We start from the raw sequence: 22,511 nt of genomic DNA, 5'->3' as shown, positions 1-22,511 counted from the left end.
GCAAAAGCACCAGTGGCCCTTGTGAGGATCATGACTGTTCTTCCTTTGAAGGCATTCACTTGCAGTCTTTAGTTCTGTACTTCCCTCTGACCTTGCCTTCACACTGTACATTCCTCTCAGCTTGTTTTTATGCTCCTTGTTGCCATGGGACCAGTTTGGGTATGTGTTATGCTTTGAGTTTGCCAACCTGTGGTTGGTCAAACAGAAATGGGTGCCTCTTGAACTTGATACAGTGCAGTCTTTTACTCTGTGGTAGAATGAAACTTTCACAAAATGTGTGTGTATTGGGGTGGTGGTTTATTGAAGGCTATTCTTTAAATTCTTCTATGTGTTTGATTAATTGGAAAAATGATTGTTAATGGATTCTATAGAGGCACCATGTTCTTCAGTTTAGAAGGAGGCCAAACTAAAAGTCAGCCCCATGTAGAAAGATGAAAGAAGGTGTTCTAGGGAAATAGCAGGTGGTGTTTGCTTTGCTGCTATGCACAATTTGAGCAGGTGAAGTTTACTAAAGCTTTCCTATAACCTGTTTTTAGCCCCATTGTGTGAAAGAAGAATTTTGCCAATAAGAAATTGGCACATCCACCCTGCTGTTCTATCCCCACCCTCAAACAGTTGCACTTCTATTGACTTTTTCTGATCAATGCCAAGGATGTGTCTGAAATCAAACACCAGAGTATGGATCTGTCATACTGAACTTGGGAAGAGAGTAGTTGAATGATAAACATTAATTGGCTTTATTTTTCTTTCCTTTTTTCCCTTTTCAACTTTTGTTTTTTGAAGAATCTACCAAAAATGAGACTATCACCAAATTTTTACAGTTGTGTATATTTCCTCGCTGCATTTTCTCGGCAATTGATGCAGTTTACTGTGCTCACTTTGTTGAACTGGTGCATCAGCAGAAAACACCCAATTTCTCCACACTTCTCTGCTATGACCGAGTAAGTAGCTACAATTGTGTGTGTAATTTCATCATTACCACTGCAAACATCCCAAATTAGGGTCTCCCCTGCCTCCCAAAATAGGTAAACAAGGTCCTGTGACAATCAGAGGTTCACTTTTGTACTTCACATCTTCTGATTAAAGCTTTCCTAAAGCTTCAGTGGTTTATTCATTTTAGCTGTGTGTTCCCTTCTGTGGAACCAATTTTCTGCTGCTTGTCCCCTACCAGCAACATCTTGGGACCCCTCTGACCCTGGAAATGGTGCTACAGACAGTGGGCTTGTTTGTGTCGCTGCACCTGCTCTGATTTCATGTGTCCAAAAGGGCATTTCTACTCAAGTAGCCCTATCTGATGGACCTGTGTGGGCCAAGAAAAAAAAACAAACACTTTTTTCCATCAGGTTGACTGGATGTTTACTTCTACCAGCTCAAATCATTATTAATTTGAAAATAAAAACACTTATGGCAGCAAAGACACTCGAACTATCAGTGTGGCAGCAGCAGCTGTATGCTTGGATTCTGGGCTAAGTGTGGGACCAGCACTTGGGAAACAGTGTTTTATAAGCAGTCTCTGTTGTTTCTAAATACAAGCTTAATGGTGGTGTAGATGAGAAAAAATTATAATTTTTGTTGGGTTTTTTGCTTTTGTAATTCAGTAATGTCATAGTAATGTTTTTTTGCTCTGTTCACAGGTTTTCTCTGATATTATATATACAGTTGCAAGTTGCACAGAAAATGAAGCCAGTAGATATGGCAGGTTTTTGTGCTGTATGCTGGAGACTGTGACCAGGTGGCACAGTGACAGAGTCATATATGAAAAGGTATAGGAATTGAATAAAATGAGTTTGCTCATTAGAGTATGTACTAACAATTTGTGTAGTTCAGCCCAGTAAAAATGGATTTAGTGTAACTCTTAGATTTAAAAACAGCATGATTGGATTTTTCTGATGGTATAATCATAAAATTGACTTGTATTTTACTATAATTCATGTAGTTTTGGTAGAAGTAATTTTGTATGGTGTTAAAAATATAATTAAATTATATTAGTAATGTATTTTTCTATTATATTATAATATATATTCATATATATGAAATAAATACCATTTAACTATAATATTAATAATATAATTTGCTTGAAAAACCCTTTCCATTTGTGATTTTCACATAGCTTACGTTGAAGATAATTTAGGGAGCATATGGAAACTCTCCTAATACTCCTTGCACCAGCTAGTGAAATTATGAATAATCTTTTCTCTCACCCACAACTAAAATTTCAACATAAATTAACTTAAAAAAAAAAAAGAGTCTTTTAAAGTGTGATTGTGTCTTGTTCTTTAGAGTTTAGGGTTTAGAATTACTGGCTTTGTTTCCCAAAAAATAACTTTTTCCTATTTGTTGATGTGCATGTAGGAATGTGGCAACTATCCAGGCTTCCTAACTATATTACGAGCAACTGGATTTGACGGTGGAAATAAGGCTGATCAGTTGGATTATGAGAATTTTAGACACGTGGTACACAAATGGCACTATAAATTAACTAAGGTAAATAGAGATGCCAAAAAACCTTACGTTTTTTGAATGCTTTAAAAATATCCCCCAGCTTCATTAGATTTAATTTGTTTTAGGCTTCTGTGCACTGTCTGGAAACAGGTGAATATACACATATCAGAAACATCCTGATTGTGCTGACCAAAATCCTTCCATGGTATCCAAAAGTGCTGAACCTGGGTCAAGCCTTGGAAAGAAGAGTACACAAGATATGTCAGGAAGAGAAAGAGAAGAGACCTGATCTATATGCATTGGCTATGGGGTAACAACAACTTATTTAAGAAAGTGGTTAAAAGTGGATCATGAAAGGCATCTAAAGACTCGGAACTGTTACAGTCCTAACATTTGATTTTTACCTTATCACAGAAGATTTCGCTATCTGCATCTCGGTGCTGGCAGTGTGAATGAAAACATTCATTTTGTGCTGGATGATCACTAATTTCCTTTGCAAGACTCTAGGAAAACCCTTAAAATAGTAAAGATTTCTACTCACAAGAGCATAGCTTAATTTTAGAAAAATAATACAGCAGCAAGGAGATAGGAGGGATAGTAACAGGAAGAAAGCCAAGGGCTATTGCTGCAAGACTGTTCAGATATTGAAAGTGCATATGATTCTAAAATGCTTAGTTACATGTTACATCTTCCAGTGGTGAATGTGGAATCATCCTTGTGTGCCTGAGGGGCAGTTCAGGCTGCCCTAACAGTTTGAAGTTTTGTCAGCAGTCAGTTTGTTCTGTGTGTTTGACCAGGGGTGTGTGTGTGTGGTGGTGAGGAAGAGGGTGTGGAGGTAGGGCTGCTTCTGTGTCTAGTGGGTTTGTTTGTTTTTCTTTTTCTTTTGAGCTCATCAATATAGGGGGAAGAAACTGTGTATCAGTTAGGAAAAACTGTGAAATAAATAACAGATGAACTGTTAGATTAGATCCACATTTAAGATTCAACCCATGTTTTGCTTTGTGTTTGTGCATATTTAACAATCTGTGCGACTTGCAGCTATTCTGGACAGTTGAAAAGTAGGAAGCCTTTCATGATACCTGAAAATGAATTTCACCACAAAGACCCACCTGCCAGGAATGCTGTACCTGCAACAGTACAAAATGGGCCAGGTGGTGCTGGGATGCCTACGTCTCTCACAATAAATACAGTTAGACTGGAAGAGGGCACTACTGAGGAGACTGGTAAACACAACTATGATTATTATATATTTATTTTTTAATAGAATTTTTCTGACATTACAGGCTTCTCTCAAAATTTGCCTCATTAAGCTAAAAAGAAAAAATATAAATATGATGCTAAATGGTATCAGTGTGTGTTCTTTATTTTTACTTGGTTTTGGGGGAGAGGATCTGCTGCCTATTTTAGCTGTTAGCTACGCATGACCTGACATGAATATGCTCAGCTACTTGTTTTATTTTTACCAGTAGGTTATAGATTAATTTGTTGAAATAGAGCTGTTCTTTCTTTTTTTAAGCAGATAAACTAAAGGAGAAGTCTCAGGGTGTGGTGAAAGTTATTAATAAAACTGTCAACGCTACACCAAAGGTGACGACAAGCAATGGAAACAGTGCATCTAATAGGTGAGAAAAACTATTCTGTCACATTCTCTATTTTCTTCCTTCCAAGCCACAGAAATACACTTGGAAATGACTTGCCTTTTCATTTTACTTCTGGGTTTTGTGTAAATAGTTCCTATTTCTTTAAAGTTTAAAAAAATGACATTATTTCTTTCAAAATATGCAGTTTTATTGATAAATACATTTCATTTTAGCTACAAAAGACAAATGAGAACATTTCCTTGTTGCTGTTCTGATAAAGAACTGTACATCTTACAGTGTCTGCTCCAGGAAGTTCTGTCAAACATTCAGAAGTAAAACTTCTGTGATAAAGCTAGAGCTCTGTTTTGTATCTATGCTAATTGGCCATTTTATTTTTGATGCAGCAAAATTATTAAAGAGAAAGATGAGAAAGAAAAAAGCGGGAAGGAAAAAGATAAAGAAAAGAAAGACAAGACTCCAGCTGCCACTCCGGAGATGAAGGCACTTGGGAAAGATGGGAAAGATAAACCGAAGGAAGAACGGGCAAACAAAGAGGAGAAAGCAAGAGAGATCAAGGAGAAAACGCCAAAATCTGACAAAGAGAAGGAAAAGGTGAAGAAAGAAGAAAAAGCTTCAAAAGAAGAAAAGTCCAAGACGGTTGTTACCATCATTGAGTCAAAGTCAACTGCAGAAAAGGAGAGAGAAAAGGAGCCATCCAGAGAAAGAGATCTAGCAAAGGAAATGAAATCCAAGGAAAATGCTAAAGGAGGAGAAAAGGTGCCAGTAGCTGGGTCCTTGAAGTCACCTGTTCCCCGATCAGAAACATCAGAATCTGAAAGGGGTAAGCTTGAATATTTAGTTTCTGTTCTTATCTAGGAAAATAGAATATGTCACTTGAAAATCACTGAATGGCAAAAAATGCTAGAGAAGTTGAAGAGAATCATTACATAATAAGTAAGATTTTGGCACTGGCATTTCAATACAGTCAATAGCTAAAGGAGGTGGTCAGAATATCTCCAGAAGGCAAACTATGGGAATGTGTGAACTTCACATATCTCCAGTGAATGCTTGTTCTCCCAAAGCTTGCCATTTTTTTAATGCAAATGTAAATGTTCTTCTATTGAAATATGTTAGTATAACTTTGACCATGCAAGTTTTGCAAAAGTGTAATGGAAAAACTTTGTGTGTACTTTGAGAGATTCATGACAACCTTTGAATTGGAAGAAAACAAGGAAAGTGAAAGATAGGCCTTTGCATCCTTAAAGGACTTGCTCGCTCTTAATATAAGAGGGGACCAATAAAGCTTTCTATATCCTTCTTAAGTTATTATTTGAGGTTGATGTGGAATTTTATATTTGTTCTGCTTAGGGCAAACACCATAAGGGAGGGCTATAATACTTTTCATAGAGTTCACCTGTTCAGGGTCTTCATAGAAATCCTGAAATTTAGATGCTGACTTCTATAAAATGGAAGTTTGGAGTTAGCATAATTTTGCAGCAGTTTGTTCATGTCATGCTTCTGCTGCAAACTTTCATAAAGATGGTCAATGTGTGCTGCTAACTCTAAGTAGCTTAAGGAAAACAAAATTCTCATAGTGGTAAGAAATCTAGCTGTAATTATGTTGGTACTTCAGAAAGTTATATTATTTGATTCTCAGACTCTTTGAACTATTTTAATAATGCTATTGTTCTGTTCTTTCCTCAGAACAAAAACGCCGCAAAGTTGATACACATTCTTCTCCGTCACATTCCTCAACAGTAAAGGTTAGTATAGCCTGAGGAAGGCAGCACCCATGTTAGGCTCACGAGTTTGGGATGCCAGTATTCGACTTCCTTCAAGTTTTGTGCCAAGTATACACTGGAACCACTGGAGGTTTTATGTTGCATTAGAAAATGCATTCCTTTTCTTTATTGGCGGACTGTCTTTTTTTCTATAAAAATATTTTTTAATTAACCAAAATAATGCTTCAAGGACCTAGCACAAATTTTGTAAAATAGTGTTTGGAAATTTCAAGAGAATTTTTACACAGAAGTGCCTCATTGCTTTAAGCATTCAGTTTTTTTGGAGTGCAATGGTAGCTACAAGCAAACGAGTCTTTGCAACAGAGTGGAGCATATTTTTCTGCACTTCTTTGAAGAATCTATAGCACTGAAGATTCCTGGATGATACGGGATGTACGATACCTCTGAATTCATCAGGCTTCTTGATGAGCATCATACCGATATGTGCCTTCTAAGGAGGAGTCTTGAAAGGAGTTCCATTTTAAAGTCTCCTTGGTGATCAGTTCTCCTGTAGTTGTGTATATTCAGTGCGCATGCAGCTTCTGTTGTACCTTCCCTTCGAGGTTTGTTTATTTCCAATGGGTTCCCACCGTGTTGAGCCCTGCGTTACGATAAAACCAGATGTGGCCACCAAGCCTCCTACCCAGCAAAGAGAAACCCCAAGCACTCAAGCGCAGCACAAAACCATGGGCGTAGCCTACTTGAAGACTCAGGGTAGCCATTCCTTGCTCCATATTTTATTATTTCTAAACCATCTATGTTCATGGAATCTTTGAATTTGCAGTACGTTGAACATTTAAAACTGTAAGTTACCAATACTTCATCGAGAGCACTGTGATGGATTATGTGGGTCTTTAAACTTCACCATCTTGCCAACTTTAGAACAAGCTCTTCTCTTTTTTCTTTTTTTTTTTCAAAGTACATATTTTTCTATCTAAGATTCACTTGAAATATTTAACTTAATTTTGGAGAATTCAAATAGCTTTTACTAGTTTTGAGGAAACAGGTGACAGTGATAACTACTCAGTTATGACATTTTTTTATAAATAGCAGCATAAGGTCATTCTAGAGTGACTTCTACCACATTTAACTGAAAGTGGAGAAGATACAGGTTTACAAGTATTTTAAACCTGTTTCACCTCTTGTTCAGCTAAATTTAGAGTTGACTACTTTTTCTTTGTATTTTTGTCTAGCCAGGAGAGTGTATTTTCACTGTTTTAGGAAGAATTAGATGTAGACTTATTTTGTAGTTTATTTAATAGCAAAGTCTAGAGAATAGATAAGGACTGTCTTTTCCCCCCCACACTTTCTTTTTAAAAAGTATTTCAGTTTCTAGCTTTATTCAAAGTATGGTATTAACATAAGATTTATTCCAGAAGGAGTAGCTGTTTTTTGTTTCAAGGGCACGGCCGTGCTTCCCAAAGTCCCTCTGGTTTCTGAAAACTATTCCAGCTCACGTGTCATCTCCGTTCATTTTCTACAGGACAACCTCAACGAACTCAAGGAATCTTCAGCAAAGGTTTGAATCTTTTAGAAACCAGCCAAGTTTATTTTCATGTTTTGTTGCAGAGAGGTTATCTTTTGCTCTTGTGGCAAACTCCCATCAGAAATTCAAATTCCATTTCAGTAAATACTAGCATAGTAATAGAGGGACGGAGTTTTTTGTCCTGCTGTGTAAATCCTCTGTACAAGAGAGATGATTGATAATGTAAAAGCAACATAACAAAAATCCCCTGAATTTACCTTTCTGTCAATATTTTGAAGAGATGTCTACCAGTGTCTCTTCTATTCCTCTCTAAAACTTTTGCATGCACAGGAATGTCCTTATGATTAAGCCATTTGTTTGGCTGAAGAGCTAACAGAATAGCTAAAATAGTTCTTAGAATTGTCTGAGGGGTTTTGAATATACCCATTAAAGAACAGCAGTTAGTTAAAGAATATTTGACATGCCTCTGGAATATTGATACTCTTTCACCTTACAACTGTATTCATGTTCTAGTACTACAGTATTGTGTTTCTAAGCATCAGAGACAACCTGAATTATCATCTTTGTGTATTTGCTTCCTGTAAATTCACTTCAGTTTCATTACCATAGGAGAAGGGATACTAAAGAATGCTCTCAAGAGTTCATAGAATCAGAATCCCAGGTTGGAAGAGACTTCAAGGATCAGCTAGTCCAGGCTTTTTGGCAAAAATGTGGTATAGGCAGGCTGGCCCAGCACCCTGTGTAGCCACATCATACAAGTGTCCAGTGTTGGGGAATCCATCCCTTCCCTGAGGAGATACTCCAGTGGCTGATTGTTCTTGGTGTGAAGTGTTTCCCTCTTGTGTCCAGTTGGAATCTTCCCAGGAGTAACTTGTATCCATTACCCATTATTTTTCCATGTTAAAAGGATATCTCCCTTGGTAGCCACCCTTTAAAGACTGGGACATGGTGCTAAGGTCTCCCCTAAACCTTCTCATGGCTGAGCAAACCCTGTTCACCCTGCCTTCCCTCTCAGGTCAGGCTTCCCAAGCCTTGGATCAGCCTTTGTGACCCCTCTGTGACCCTTCTGACCCACCTCTAGCCTGTCCACATCCTTCTTGTACAGCAGGGACCTAAACTGAGCAGGATGTTCTGGGTGTGGCCTGCCAGCACTGGGAATATTGTGTTTCAGACAGACTCTGTAACTATTTTGTTACTCTTTTTAGAACTCAAACACATTGTAACTGTGGTGCACTAACAGTCACAGGCACTGCACACCTGCTGATACGTCAGGGGATGTGACAAATCTTCTAAAGTTGCTGTTAAAGTCTTTGGTTACATAATCAGAACCAGTGTGTAACTAAACTGCACAAAGGTTTATCCCTGGGAAAATGCTGACCATTTGGACTTTTTGGATACTTTTTGGGTTTACCTAGGATTACTTATATACACCTAATTTAAAAATGTGCTATAGATTTCCATGTTCTGTATTTACACTGTTGTTTTAGTTGCATTTATCTTTGTGCAAAGTGTTCAGAACACTTTGTACATTTTAAATCAAAATAGCTGTGACCCTTTAATGGACACTTGCAGGTGGAGTTTTTGTTTTTAATTGAATCTTTCCAATACCAACTGTATCTGATTATGGGGATAGTGTATATGGGAAACATCCTTTAGTCTTACCATTGATGAAACTACAGTGTCTGTAGATTGAATCCAGATACATTTATAAATGATCAACATATCTTGTATATGTAATTCTTTTTAATTAGAAAAGTATAGTATTTGTCTTGAGCTTGCCTCTGCCTGAAGGGTGGTGTATGAGAATCTGTAAAACCTCACTTTTCCCTTCCTTACTGTATGAGTCAATATTCAGTTGGTTAATTGAATTTTTGCTTATGTTTTCATTCCTTAAGCTAAAGTTTTATTTTAAAATATTTATTTTACTTATTAGCACATTGATTTAATTAAGCAGGCAGTGGAACTGTTTGTAATCAAATTAACAGCAAACAGCTTTATTTTTCTAGTTAATTTGAAAAGTTATGTTTTAGAATTAACTGTAATGTGTTTGTGTAGACTTAGCTGGAAGCGTATTGCAGTTGTGTGACCTTTTAATGGATTTATTCTTTAAGTGTTTGGCAAACTGGGGGGATGTCCAACCCATTCCTTCCTTTTCTAAATGTTCTTTTCTAATCTTTCTCACTTTGTGAACTAATCTTCACTCTTCAGTGCTGTTCTAACAGACTTAAAGCAGTTAAAGCAGACTTAAAGCAGTTCATGCCAATGTTCCCTGTACATGGTGTAAGACAAGTTAAATGTTCTTTACTTCCATGTACTTATTTGGGGAAGGGATGGGATGTTCAGATGCCTATAAGATTTATGAGTTCAGTTTCCACTAAAAGTTAAAAGTCTAGTGCTGTTGTCTGCTTACAGACTTTCTTTATTCTGACTTTGCTCAGTTTCTGGAGCCAGACAATGGAAATACTGGTTTACACTGCAGGTTATAAAATAAATAGACTTGTGTTAGGGTTTGTTTTTTCCTTGCTTTGGTATTTGTCCGAGTTACAAACCACACCAAAGCACCCAAAATCTGATGTGTCATCAGCTGGCAGCAAGTTGATAAAGTCTTTCTGGTGAAGGTGAGGTAGAATGGATGTAGTTTTCCAAAACTCTGCACTGGAATGGTAGCGGAGCAGTGGAATCTGTCAGGAACAGCCATGAGAGCACAAGAAATGGAATAGGAGAAAGCAGAGCCATGATGTTCTTTTTTTCCCTCTGGAAAGCAGCTCTAGAGACAACTGAATGGGGCTGTTTAGAGAAAACACATTTGCATGTCATTGTCAGCAAAGAAGAGAGCAGGAATAAATTTACCTGTGGAATGGCATTGTAAGAAATTGAATAAGAAAAGAGGAGTGAGCAAAAAGCAAAAAGAAATACCTAGTGCAAGAAGTATTGAAGGTTCAGTCTGTTGTAGGAGAATAAAATTCCAGTGAAATGAAAGAGGCCTAAATTTTGTCAGTGTGACATTTAACATAGAATCACTAACATCAGGTTTTGGTAAGTTAAACATTTACTGAAACTGGAGAAGGATGTGATTACTTTAATTTTGAAAATTGAAACACTGATTGGTTTGGTTCAAGTGTTACCTTGATTGTTTTAAACTAGTCTTCCACTTCCCTCTTTTGTTGGTGTCCTTTTAAGTAGGGTGTCTCTCTAAAAAGAAATACGGAGCACATTTTAGTAGAGATGTTTTTGTCCCCAAATAAAATTGTTAACTTGTGAAACTGGGGAAAGAATGAAGTATACTGATTTAAATCTGTGTGCTGGTGTAACTTAAATACCAAGGGAAGTGGTTTTAATTTAAAATGTGCTCTTAATACTTTTTAGATCTAACTATGTAATTGTTTGGAAAAAGACAAGTATAATTACTGTAATGTATCCATATTTATAATAACAGATGTGCTGCCTTTTTAATGGAGCTTACCAGAATTGGTTAGAAGAGATAGTGGAATAACAATCTGGAACATATTAGAGAAACTAACAATTATTTTCTATGTTTAGCTGTTTTTCTCATTTGAAGGTTAGAAATTAGATTAAAAGACATTATTCAAAGTATTTTCCTAAATACTTTGTTGATAAGATTATTCTTTAAAAATGAATTATAGCTTGTTTAAGCAGCTGATTCCATTCATTCCTCCTGGGCAAGACTGCAGGTGTTAACTTAGTCCAGTAACCTCCATATCCTATTTCTTTAGCCCTGTGTCGGATTTGTGTTCTTGCATCCCACAGTCCTGGTGAACAGTGTTGTGTGTATTTAATATAAATGTTTCGGTTAAGAAGAAATATTCTTGAATTGAGTAAATTGAGTAAATAAGCTGTAGGTTAAATTATAGATTATGAGTTTGAACATCTTTTCAATCACTCTTTGTTTTGTTAATAAAGTATTTATGTTTAATATTTGAGCTAGGTCTGATGTGTTAGAATAAGATTTCTTTTTATTTACATGTCTAGGAATACACATTAATATTTGGTGATGTTGCCTTAATTTAACAGCACTACATAAACCACACTACTCCAACACTGTCCAAGAGTAAGGAGAGAGAAGTGGAGAAGAAAGATTTGGACAAGTCAAGGGAGAGATCCAGAGAGAGAGAGAAGAAAGATGAAAAGGACAGGAAAGATCGAAAAAGGGTTGGTGGCATTTTTAATGAACTGGTTTAGACAGTTGGTTTGTCCTTGGAAAGCTTTCTGTTGCAAGCCCTTGCAGTAATAATTGGCTGTCCAGCCCATTTGAGCAGAATGATCTGTATCAGAGGTGCCTTTTTTGTTCTGTTACTCTTTCAAGGGTTGGTTTGCAGTAATGTTTTCAAACCTCTGCTCCCTCCAAACTGATCTCCAGAAACTTCACACGAGATGTAACAGCTCAGTTTCATTCTAAATATTCAAAAATTAGTTCTCCAAAGTAAGAATACAAGCAGGTGCTAATGCAGGAGTGTGTTGTAGTCTGCTAACATCTGCATAATTGTATTTGGTGCCAGGATCATTCCAACAGTGACCGAGAGGTACCCCAGGATTCAACTAAACGACGCAAAGAGGAAAATGGCACAAGTATGTATTCTGCTTTTTGTGTGAGTGTTTGTCAGGCTTTACTTGCTGTGAATTACAACTGTGTGTTCTGTTTTTAGCTGGTTCTTCAAAACATAGCAAAAGTGAAAGTCCTTCTGATTCCCCTCGCTTAAATGAAAAAGAGAAGGAGAAAAACAAATCAAAATCTTCAGGAAAAGAGAAAGGTGATTCAATCAAGGCAGAAAAGATGGAGAAGAGCTCCTCTGGTAGCAAAAAGGTAAAATAAATTTTTCTCCTCTTGTTTATTTGTTGTTGCTGACAGAACATGCTGATATTTTTTTCCTAAAACCTATTGCTGCTTTATAGCCTAAATTTAAAAGATATGCTGTGAATGTGTAAGAAAATGCTCCTGAAACTTTTGGGGTCTTGTGACTTTAACTATCTCAGCAGTCACTCCCAGCAGGAGCAGGATAGTTTGGAGGACTAGTTCATTTTGGCAGTAGCCAGGAAGATTCAGAACTTACAGGTTCTGAATAATTTAAAATATTTGCAGACTGCTCTTAACTTACATATAAACTAGACTGTAATTCAGATTTCCACATGCATGTGTCAGCACAGCTTCTTTTGGCAAAAGCAGGTGTGTTGCAGTTATATTTATATTCACCAAACTGTGGTTCCCTCTTGCAGCTCTGCTGCTGGCACTAACCAGGGAACTGGATAAGAAAGATATAATAATCTCAGAAATCACAGAAGCTGAGTACTGTCATTTTGAGTGATGATTTTTTTTTTTAGCTGTGTTCACTTATAATGTTAAATGTTAGAGTCTTCCTAAATGTCCTGTACAGTGGGTACCATAATAAGCTATTTCCCATATGTGTATTTTTAAAGGAATCAAGACATGATAAAGAAAAAGCAGAGAAGAAAGAAAAGCGGGACAGTACCGGGGGGAAAGAAGAAAAGAAACAATATCCTTTTAAACATTGATATTTCAGAAAATTTCTGCAAATGAGCTTCCTTTTGTTATATGTAGCACAATACATATTTTTTTCCTTAACAACAAATTTACTCATAAATCATCAGACAAACATAGATAATGAAGATTCTTTCAGGAAAGGTAAAAATGTTTGTTATTTAATTTCTTTGATTTGGTATCTCCCATGGGCCCAGTTGACTGGTAATGGATATACAGACAAAACAGCCTAAAATCAGCCAGGGTGGTTGGGTGGTGTTTTGGGAGGTTTTTGGTTGTGTTGTGGGGATTTTTTTATTTTTGATTGATGGTGTTTCATGTTTGGGGGTTTTTGTGGGTATGGGTGGTTTTGGCTTGAGTTTTTAAAATAGTATTTTTATTTATGTTTTTAAAATATTATTAGTATTTTAAATTTTTATTACTGCTTGAGGAGAAAAATATTTCCCTGTCATCATCACAGAGATGATACAGATGCTCAGATTATTATTTGGGGGGGGGGGGGGGGGGGGGGGGGGAAGATGAGGCAGACGATGTGGTGTGTCAGCAGTGGTTGGTGGTGTTGCATCTTTGTTGCTTTTTCCAAGAAAAGTTACCATACAAAAGCAGAGGTGGATTTATGTAATTCTGATAATCATCAGCCCTGATAATCTATGTGTTACTGGCAAAATCTTGCCTAATCTGTAGCAAACTCAAGTTTTGCATCTTCATCTTACTTCAACAAAAGCAGTAGCTTTTAAACCACAGTGCTACCTGATGCAGTTGGTCAGCTGATTGTCCCTGCATAATCTTTTATCTGGTCTGATCTGAGGAGCAGGATAAAGGAAAACTTTGGCATGAAAACATGGACTATTTAAAGAAAGAAAAGAAACTTTGGAGTATTTTGAGTAACCCTTATTCAGACTGGATCTTCTGGAAAAATCAATTGCTCTTTGTAGTTGATGGGGCTCTGAATGGTTGGGGCTTTTTTCAGACCTGTGGAGCTATGTGGGCACTTAAATTTTGTTTTATGGTTATGAGGATAGGCATTTTTTCTCTTCTTTGAGAAGAGAAAAATTGAGCCATTGAAATAATGAAAGATAGTTCTGTGAATATTTTCTAAATTGAAAATTATGAACATTCTCTGGGAAGAATTTGCTGGAATTTTCTTGACTCTTTGTCCTTCATAGCTGTTACTGTCTGGTCACTGTAGAGGAATCCCAGCTTTTTCCCTCTTCTTTTAAATGCTACTTTGGAACAGAAGGAAAAAGGCAGTCTTGGTAAATGAAGTTCACCACTGAGCACTTACAGCTTCTTTAATAATGAAATATGAACTTTTGTCTTGACTAGCAATTCAATATATAGTGGGGATTTAAGCATATAAAGTCATTAGTTAAAAAAGCACAACTATGTTCTGCTGAGTGTAAATAACAAGTGCTCAGGTAAATGTCAGTTGTACTGTGGAATTCACATCCAGCTGTGTAATGGTTGGAGCTTCTGGCCTGGAGCACTGACAGCACCCCTCTGTGTGCATAGTGAAGTATGAAAAAGTGCTTTGTGTAGCAGCACAGATGTGGAATCTCATCCTGTGCTCCTGTTAAATCTTTGATACCATTCTCCCTAATGTACAATGTCTGGCTGCATTTATTTCTTGCCTAATATAGAGATAGTAAGATTTTGAGGGGATTGCACTTCTAAAGGAGTTTCTACCCTCACAAGTGACTACTTGTTTGCTATTTGTATGTTTAAATTAGCATTTCACTACTTACAGGGCAGTGTTCACAGTAATGTACTTCTTGCTGTGGAATGAGCCAGAGTTAGGAAATGATAAAAATTTTATTTTATTTCTCATTCTTTGAGTTGTGAATGGAATAAAATGTGAAGTTGTGAGATCAGTGTTCATTTGAACATCTAATTCTAATTATGTACACCTTTGTTGCAGGTGACATTGAAATGGAAAGATATCCAGCTGTGACCAGAAGTGTATTTTCCAGAGTATAGATTGCACAGAAAATTGTGAATGAAGAGGACCCATCTGCATCTCCTTAAATTATTCAGTTCTCTGCTTTATTTCCCCATGCTAAGGACTTAATTGTTAAGTTGTACATTACTGTATTTTTAACTTGTTGCTTAGTTTCTTATACATTTATTTTCAGTACCTGGCTGAAAGTGTTACCTATTCCATATTTTAGCACAATGTGCTGCAAACAAACAGTTGCCATAGTGCAAATGAGGTTTCATGTGTACATAGTTCCACTTTAGTTTGTCGAAAATACTGCCTGAGTGTAGTAATTCTTTCAATTTGAAATTGCATTCTTTTAGATGTTTGAAAACCACAAATAAACAGTTATTGAACCTTTTTGGATTTACCTCATTTAAACTCAGTTTTTATTTATTACTTGGCCTGTTTTTAATATCGGTAACTAAAAAAAAAAACAAAGTTAAGTGGGAGCACTGTTTTCATGCAATGCTTAGGGAATATTTGTATATTGTGTATAACGTTGACTTGTTTAAAAAAACAATGAATGAACCCTGTCCCATCCCAACCTAAACCTGTGCTCAGTTGTCCCTTGTCACACCTTTTGTTTGTCATGTTGTTTTTAGATTGATTGGAAACGCTCTCTTCAAAACTGAAATAAATTAAGTTTCAGTTACAGCTACAGGAGCTTTGTATTGCTGAACTTTAGTCTGAAAATTTCACAATGACATTTTTAAAAAAAGGAAAAAAAAAGAATTTTTTTATCTGCTAAATTCTACCAGTGTAACCTTTTTTCTAAATAAACAATAGTTTTCTCAATGGGTCGTAAATCATTCTCTGTGTGGTCACTTTATTACTTCTCTGGATTATGAAAATTGGATGTTAGTTGGAATCAGGGTGGGGATGGTTCCTGTCCCTCTGTCCCTGCCCTGTTTTAGATGCCAAGGGCTGGTTGTGGACTGTGGTGCCTGCTGTGAAGCACAGATGTGCTGCCTTTCTCCAGTGGTTTCCAGGAGCTCTGGGTTTGCCTTCCTGCGTTCAGCCAAGTTTACACCTTTCTTTGAAGCTGTTTGTCCCTGGTCCAAATGCCATTAAAATCTCAGTTTTTATCAAATATTAATACTATTAAACGTAGAGACTTCTCTTAAATATTTTGGGGTTTTGTTTTGTCGGGGTGTTGGTGAGATCTTAATACAATATAAAGGGAATTTTGATCAAAAGTTGAGCATCCCTGGTGCTGTATTCTTTCATTAATCTGGGATTTGGAACAAGATGCATGTTCTCTTGATGCGTGTATTTGAAATACTAAATATTAAGAAATTGTAGTGCTTATAGACTTGGTCAGTAAAACTCTCCTGGTTGTCTTTGTTCTGATTACTGAGTGAATCATAGGAGATTGCAAATCCTGGCCCTGCAGTGGAAGAGCGACACAGACAAATTGGGAAGAGAATTGGGTAAGAGTTATCCAGCTAACTGGAGGTGAGAAAGAATTACTAAAAAGAAGAGTAGCTAAGCTAAATACTCAGGACCTTTTAATTACCTCATTGGGGCAGTCTGAAATTAAACACTTCTATCAAAGTCACTCCAGTCCCTGGGCTTCACTCGATGTGAATGAGGTGGGGCTTTGGGCAGGGCTGCAGGGGCAAAGGAGGTCACCGTGGGGCTCTCTGAATACCGTGTGATCTCCAAAGACCAGGAGCCCACCTGTGACCCCAGACACTGCCAGGGAAACAGAACCAATAATTCAGAATGCAGCTGGGAGGAGGCTGTGCCTGTCCTGGCAGAGGGTTTGTGCCCGGCTGTGCCACGGGCACGGCAGGAGCAGCGCGGGGTTGGCACATCCCTGAAGCAGCTGGAGGAGAAGGAAGGGGTGTGGGATGTTACACTGACCCTGTCAGGGATCTGGCCAGTGCAGACACAACCCCGGAGAATTGCAGCAGTCAAAAGGGAAGGATTAAACTTTGTGCTGCTGTTGGGATAACTCGGATGTGCTCTGCCTCGTTCTGATTTCCTGAGAGGGGCCACAGGAACAGTTTCTGGCCAAGTTCATGCCTGTTGGGGGGGTTTTCTCCCCTGGATCCATTGCAAAAGACAGCTGGTCCTTCTGATCCTTCTTCCTTATGTGGGTCTCTGCAGGGACTTGGGTGCATTTGTGGAGACAGCAGTGAGGGTTTGGTGATGGGAGTTGTGTGCAGAGTACGGCCATGGGGAATCAATCAGTGAGGGCTGGAGAAAGCACGGAGCTGGCCGGGTTGTGTGGCTGTGCAGGCCACTGGCACACATTGACTTTGTGCCCAGGTGGCTGAGAATGCCAAGGACATCCTGGCCTTTATCAAATAGTGTGGGCAGCAGGGCCAGGGCAGTGCCCATCCTGTGCTGGGGAGGACGCACCTCCAATCCTGTGTCCAGCTCTGGGCCTCTCACGGCAGGAAGAACCCTGAGGTGCTGGAGCCTGTCCAGAGAATGGCAACAGAGCTGGGGAAGGGTCTGAGGAGAAACAGCTGAGGGAGCTGGCATGTTCAGCCTGGAGAAAATGAGGCTTGAGGGTGACCCCATCACTTTGTACCTGTACCTGTACCTGTTGTCAGCTGGGGTCAGTCTGCTCTCCAGGCAACGAGAAACAGAACAAGAGGAAACAGCCTCAAGTTGCTCCAAGGGAGGTTTAGATTGGATACCAGGGAAAGCTGCTGCCCTGAAAGGTTGATCAGGCATTGGAATAGGCTGGCCAGGGCAGCGGTGAAGCCACCACCCCTGGGAGTGCTCAAAAGAGGTGTGAATGTGACACTTAGGGTATTAATGGTGATCACGGCAGCGCTGGGTTAAGGGTTGAACTCAATGGTAAGTCCTTCCAAACTTAAATGTTTTTATGATTTGAGAGGATTGTGGGGAAGGACAGAGCTGGGAGGGTGGGCAAGCCGCCCTGGTTCTGGCCCATGGTCCTGCGGGAAAACCTGGTACGCAGAACCCATTAACTAAGCCCTAAATTGATGTTCTAATTGCTCTCTATAATCTGCAGCATCTGTGATAGGTCACAGCTTCAGCAATTTCATAATAAGGTGTTTTCCCTCAGCACTGGCAAACGTCCCTTGTTTAAAGGTCAGGGGAATATTAAATAAACACCATTTATATTTATTTGCCTCGGATCAAACCACGGCTCTTACATTAATTTTGGAGGATTTTTTTTTGGCAATTAGACTGCTCGGGCCATATTTGGAAATCAAATGCAATATTTATCGAAAGGCTTGGGATGACATTAAAAGCCAGCTGCAGCAGCGAGCAGGGGCAGAGGATGCTCGGGCTGGCGGCGCTCCCGCCGTGCCGCGGCTGCCGCTGCATGTCAGTGTTGGACCGAGCACGGCCGAGCACAGCCCGCCCCTCCCTCCCTCCCGAATCCGCCCTTCCCGGCGTTACGGAGCCACAGAACGCTCTGGGTTCGAGGGACAGTGAAGATCACCACGGTCCAGCCCTCTGCCCTGGTGGGGATGCCGTCCCCAGACCAGGCTGCTCCGAGACTTGGATGCTTCCAGGGATGGGGCAGCCGCAGCTTCTCTGGGCATCCTGTGCCAGTGCCTCAGCACCTTCACAGGGAAGAATTTTCCTCACATATCCAATCTAAACCTACCCTCTTTCAGTTTAAAGCCACTGCCCCTTGTTCTATCACTCCATGACTTCTAAAAAGTCATTTTCAAGGTCTTTTGTAGCCCCTTTAGCTACTGGAAGATGCTCTGAGGTCCCACCAGAGCCTTCTCTTCTGTGGGCAGAGCAGTGCCAGCTTTGGGGATGTTTCTAGGGGAAAGGGGCTCCAAATCTCTGGGTTTCTTTGTGTCCATGTCCCTGTGTTATGGCCTCCAAAGCAGGACACTGCTCCAGGGGGGATCTCAGAGGAGCAGAGTAGAGAGAGTACAATAATCTGCCTTGACCTGCTGGCCATGGCTCTTGTGATGCTGCCCAGGATGGTGTTCTAGGCTGTGAGTGAATATAAGATATCCCACAGTTATCCCCTTTCCCACAGTGCCCTCCATGCCCCCCTCTGGCCCTGCAGCAGGCACCAAGCCCTTGTCTCCTGTCCCTGCCATTGTCTCCTGTCCCTGCCCTGTCTCCTGTCCCTGTGGCTCTGCCCCAAACCTGCCCACACCAGCCGGCCCAGGGCCCAGGCCCTGCTCTCCCACACTCTGCTCTGCTCCTGCATTCCTTTAATCATGTCTGGTGTTACATCACACCCTTCCCCACTTGTTACAGCATATCAAGCATCTGCCACATGCTCATTAATTGGTCAATTACTTTATTTATGTGCTAAACATTATCTAAAGCACCAGTCATTACCAGCATCATGGCTTTGGTTTGTATTATATATTTTTTACAGGCTTTAAGTGATTTACCTTCTCCTTGCCATGAGGGCTGGGGTGCTGCCTGCACCTCTGTTAACCCTTTGAGGTCCAGTCACCATCTCAGTCCCATTCCTGAGCCCTGTGCTGGTCCCCACTCTGAGAGGGCAGGTCATTAATCACTGCCAAGTTTCCCAGCCCTTCCTCAGAGCCATTTCTCTTTGGATTTACCTTGTTTTCTACTGCTGCCTTCAACTCCTCCCTGCCTGAAATTAGGGTGAAGTAAGAAAACCCTGAAACCACAAAATACAGATGATGGGAGAATCCCCCATAACTGTCTGCTGTGGCAGGCCAGGTGCTACCACACACCCTGGCTTTGATCTGCTGCTACAAATCAGCTCTGGGTTCACCCCGAGGTCTCAGCTCTGCCTGTTAGCTTGGAGGTGCCAACAGGCTTCTCACCAGTGGGGAATTGCTGCAGAGCAGGATCTTCTCCTCTTGCTCTGCTGTAAGATGTCCTGTCATTCTCAAAATGCCATGATGACATAAATAATTAAAGGCTATAACACTTCAGTGGTAGAAACAGCAATAAATAAACACTTGGTGTGTACACCAAGGCTTTGTTATCCTGGCCTTGGTGTCAGCCAGTGGAGGCACCACCGTCCAGCACATCAGTCAGCCTCTGCCATGGTGTCCAGCCCGGCAGGAGCCTCCAGGGAGCTCTCCCAGTGCACCAGGGAGGGGCAGAGGTTTCACTGCTGCACTGCCTGGAGGGTGTGTGGTGTGTGTGAGCTCCTGTGCTCGCTCTCCCCTCTGGGTGCTGCTCCTTGCCTGGTGGGGCAGCTGCTGCCTGTGGCTGCACCCAGGGCAAGCTGAAACCATTGCTGTTCATGCTGATGCAGTGATGGTGCCATGTTACAAACCACCCTCAGTAATTTCTCTATTGGTAACTGATGAAATAAAGGCAAGAAAGCCCAAGCACAGAGTCAGAGCAGGACTGGGATGTTGATGGGCAGATTTTGGCCAAACCTGCTCCTCACAGGGTGCACATAAGAGGAGTGTCCCAGTCGTGGAGCTGGGGCTGCAGCCCGGGGCTCCTGGGCTGGGCAGATGCAGCAGGGGCTGCCCTGGCCCCACTGGGGCTGTCCCATGGTGTAATTCCAGCCTGGCCCTTCCTGTGCTGCAGCAACAGGGTGCTGCTGCTCCTGGGGACACTGTGCTCCCTGATACCAGTCTCAGAGGTATTATATTCTTGGTAAATGCTACTACGAAATTTATAATATCCATGCAAATATTATCTCTGTACTTAAATCCTTTAGGTTAATTGAATAGAGCTATCATTATCCAGATCTTGTTTATGTATTGCTGCCTGCAAAATAAAGCCTATTTTCCAGACTGAAATGATGAATACGGGCACCAAAGACATTTTGTAATTTAATTGCAATATCCATGACATAATATTATTTTAATAACCATAAAGAACAATTGTTTTTGAAAAAAATAAATGTTGCAGTGTTTGTGCAAAACCTTTGAAGGGAAACCTATGCCACAATGATACAGTATTTATTTTATTTTGTTAGGTGTGGTGTGCCATGGGAAAGAGCTGCTGTTGGTTTGGATTTTTAGGCTCAAACCTGAGCACTGTTGAGGTCCTTTTGCTGCCACTGATGGGTCTTGCAATTTGAAGCATTACTCTGAATTTTTCCTTGTATTATTATTCCCCAGCTGCAGAAGTCTAGAGACAAGGTCATGCTGGGGTGTGTTGGAGCCCAGCATTCCAGGGGTGCTGTGCAGCCCTGCTGCCACTGCTGTAGTCTGTGTAGCAGTCAGGTTTTGGCCCAAAGGGCACTGCCCTGGTGGCTCAGGGAGGCTCCAGACTAGACCATCTCCTGCCTCTCACTGTGCGGCCACAGACCCATGTAAGGCCATCCCCCAGCCCATCCCAGCTGGCCAGGCTCTCTCAGCTCACTGTGTGCAGCTGTGCCACTTGCACAGCCCTAACTTCACCTGGCACATTTATTAAAAAAACTTAACACCCCCTGTGCAGGGCCTGGTAGGGCAGCAGGGCAGTGGCTGCTCACTCGGGGCAGGGCTGGCATCAGCCTGGCACTGGCCTTTGGCTGGGCACAGTGGGCACACAGAGCCCTCCTTGCAGACACATTTTGGCAGCTCTGGGGGAGGCAGCACAGCTCAGCCCGTGGCTGGTGCAGGGCTGTGTGTGCCCGTCAGGCAGCAGGGAGAGGGTCAAGGCAGCTCTCTAGAAAAATGCAGTCTGCCCATGTTGGTCTGGATGTTAAGCATGAAATGAAAGCTGAAGGACAGAACAATATTTTTTCAATGCTTCCCTGTGTTTATTGTGTGAGTACTTCACACATAAATAGGCTCATTCAGAGGGGCCTCCCTGTGCCCTGTGGGAAGTGTGGTCCCATACGGAGCCCAGCGTGCTCAGCACAGAACACAGCTGGGGATGAAAAGATGAAAAGATCAGGATAATACTGTTATCCTGCTTACACCCAGGACAACCTGACACCTCCATCCTTGTAGGGTGATTTAGGGTTGAATGATTGTTATTTATTGCTCAAACTTAGTCCTTGCTTATTCCTGAGCTTACCTGCAGTTGCTGAAGCCTTGGCTGAAGACCCAGGGTGGGCTCAGCGCGTGTTTCCCCCTGCACTCACGAACAATGGGCTCCAGAGGCAGCTCCACAGGGATTGGGTTCAGTTGGGACCCACAGCCAGGCCCCAGGTGCTGGGCTGGGAAAGGCACCAGTGACTGCCAGCACATTTTTCCTGTTTCCCCTGCAGCCAGAGGCAGGGCCACAGGGACACTCCAGGCATCTCCTGTTTTGCAGGGTGTGTTTTGGCCAACTGATACCAAACCACCCAGGTCCATGCCCACCTGCTCTGCAGCAGTGCTACTGCCCAAGACCTTCACTGGGGGTTTTTTATTTTTCAGAGGCTGATCTTTTCATCCCCAGCCATGCAAGAGAAGCCTGGTGCTGCTCCAGCCCAGCCCCCGTGGCCCTGGGTGCTGACAGCAGTGTGACCCCCATTGGTCCCTGCAGGGAGCCCAGGGAGCTGCTCCTATGGGGACCATGAGGGTGCTGTGGGCAGGGGGAGCCCCACAGAGGAGCTGGGGTGTGCTTTGGGTACACCCCAGTTCATACCAGCATTACTTACCACAGTTCATAGTTTGGGGTTACTTGGAAAAACTACCCTGTGGGTGAAGTAAACTCAATAAATTAGAGCTGGGATTAGCTACAATGCTGGGTGAAAGGTTTTTTTTCCTTAAAGAAGCATTGCTGAAAAGCTGGGAATTGCAGGAAAGTACATCTGTGTAGTGAATATTTAAGGAATTTATTTAGCCACACTGCTGCCCACTGCAGTGGCAGGGCAGAGCATCTCCCACCCTGGGTGCAGCCCCGAGGC

The 22,511-nt window shown here is 41.1% G+C and overlaps 1 protein-coding gene across 6 annotated transcripts in view; it reads left to right on the top strand.

Annotated features, from left to right (window-relative positions):
* Window positions 1-15,588, top strand: part of THOC2 (THO complex subunit 2) — a 47,857-nt gene extending 32,269 nt beyond the window's left edge. For 2 of the 6 annotated variants that reach the window (XM_059483272.1, XM_059483270.1), the window contains 15 exons: window positions 784-941; window positions 1,635-1,763; window positions 2,353-2,484; window positions 2,568-2,752; window positions 3,481-3,665; window positions 3,962-4,064; window positions 4,427-4,863; window positions 5,727-5,785; window positions 7,287-7,322; window positions 11,322-11,459; window positions 11,807-11,876; window positions 11,954-12,111; window positions 12,723-12,799; window positions 12,901-12,948; window positions 14,723-15,588. In XM_059483272.1, the coding sequence (XP_059339255.1) occupies window positions 784-941; window positions 1,635-1,763; window positions 2,353-2,484; window positions 2,568-2,752; window positions 3,481-3,665; window positions 3,962-4,064; window positions 4,427-4,863; window positions 5,727-5,785; window positions 7,287-7,322; window positions 11,322-11,459; window positions 11,807-11,876; window positions 11,954-12,111; window positions 12,723-12,799; window positions 12,901-12,928 (1,895 nt within the window). In that variant the 3' untranslated portion in view covers window positions 12,929-12,948; window positions 14,723-15,588. Of the gene's footprint in view, window positions 1-783; window positions 942-1,634; window positions 1,764-2,352; window positions 2,485-2,567; window positions 2,753-3,480; window positions 3,666-3,958; window positions 4,065-4,426; window positions 4,864-5,726; window positions 6,608-7,286; window positions 7,323-11,321; window positions 11,460-11,806; window positions 11,877-11,953; window positions 12,112-12,722; window positions 12,800-12,900; window positions 12,949-14,722 lie in introns of those variants that run through there. The other 4 variants (XM_059483271.1, XM_059483269.1, XR_009419536.1 and 1 more) reach the window with 3 other exon arrangements.
* The last annotated feature ends 6,923 nt before the right edge of the window (window positions 15,589-22,511 follow it).

Source organism: Ammospiza nelsoni, chromosome 15 (genome assembly GCF_027579445.1).
Source record: "Ammospiza nelsoni isolate bAmmNel1 chromosome 15, bAmmNel1.pri, whole genome shotgun sequence".
Taxonomy (NCBI): Eukaryota; Metazoa; Chordata; class Aves; order Passeriformes; family Passerellidae; genus Ammospiza; species Ammospiza nelsoni.
Note: the sequence above shows the minus strand (reverse complement) of the source record. Positions and strands in the feature narration are given on the sequence as shown.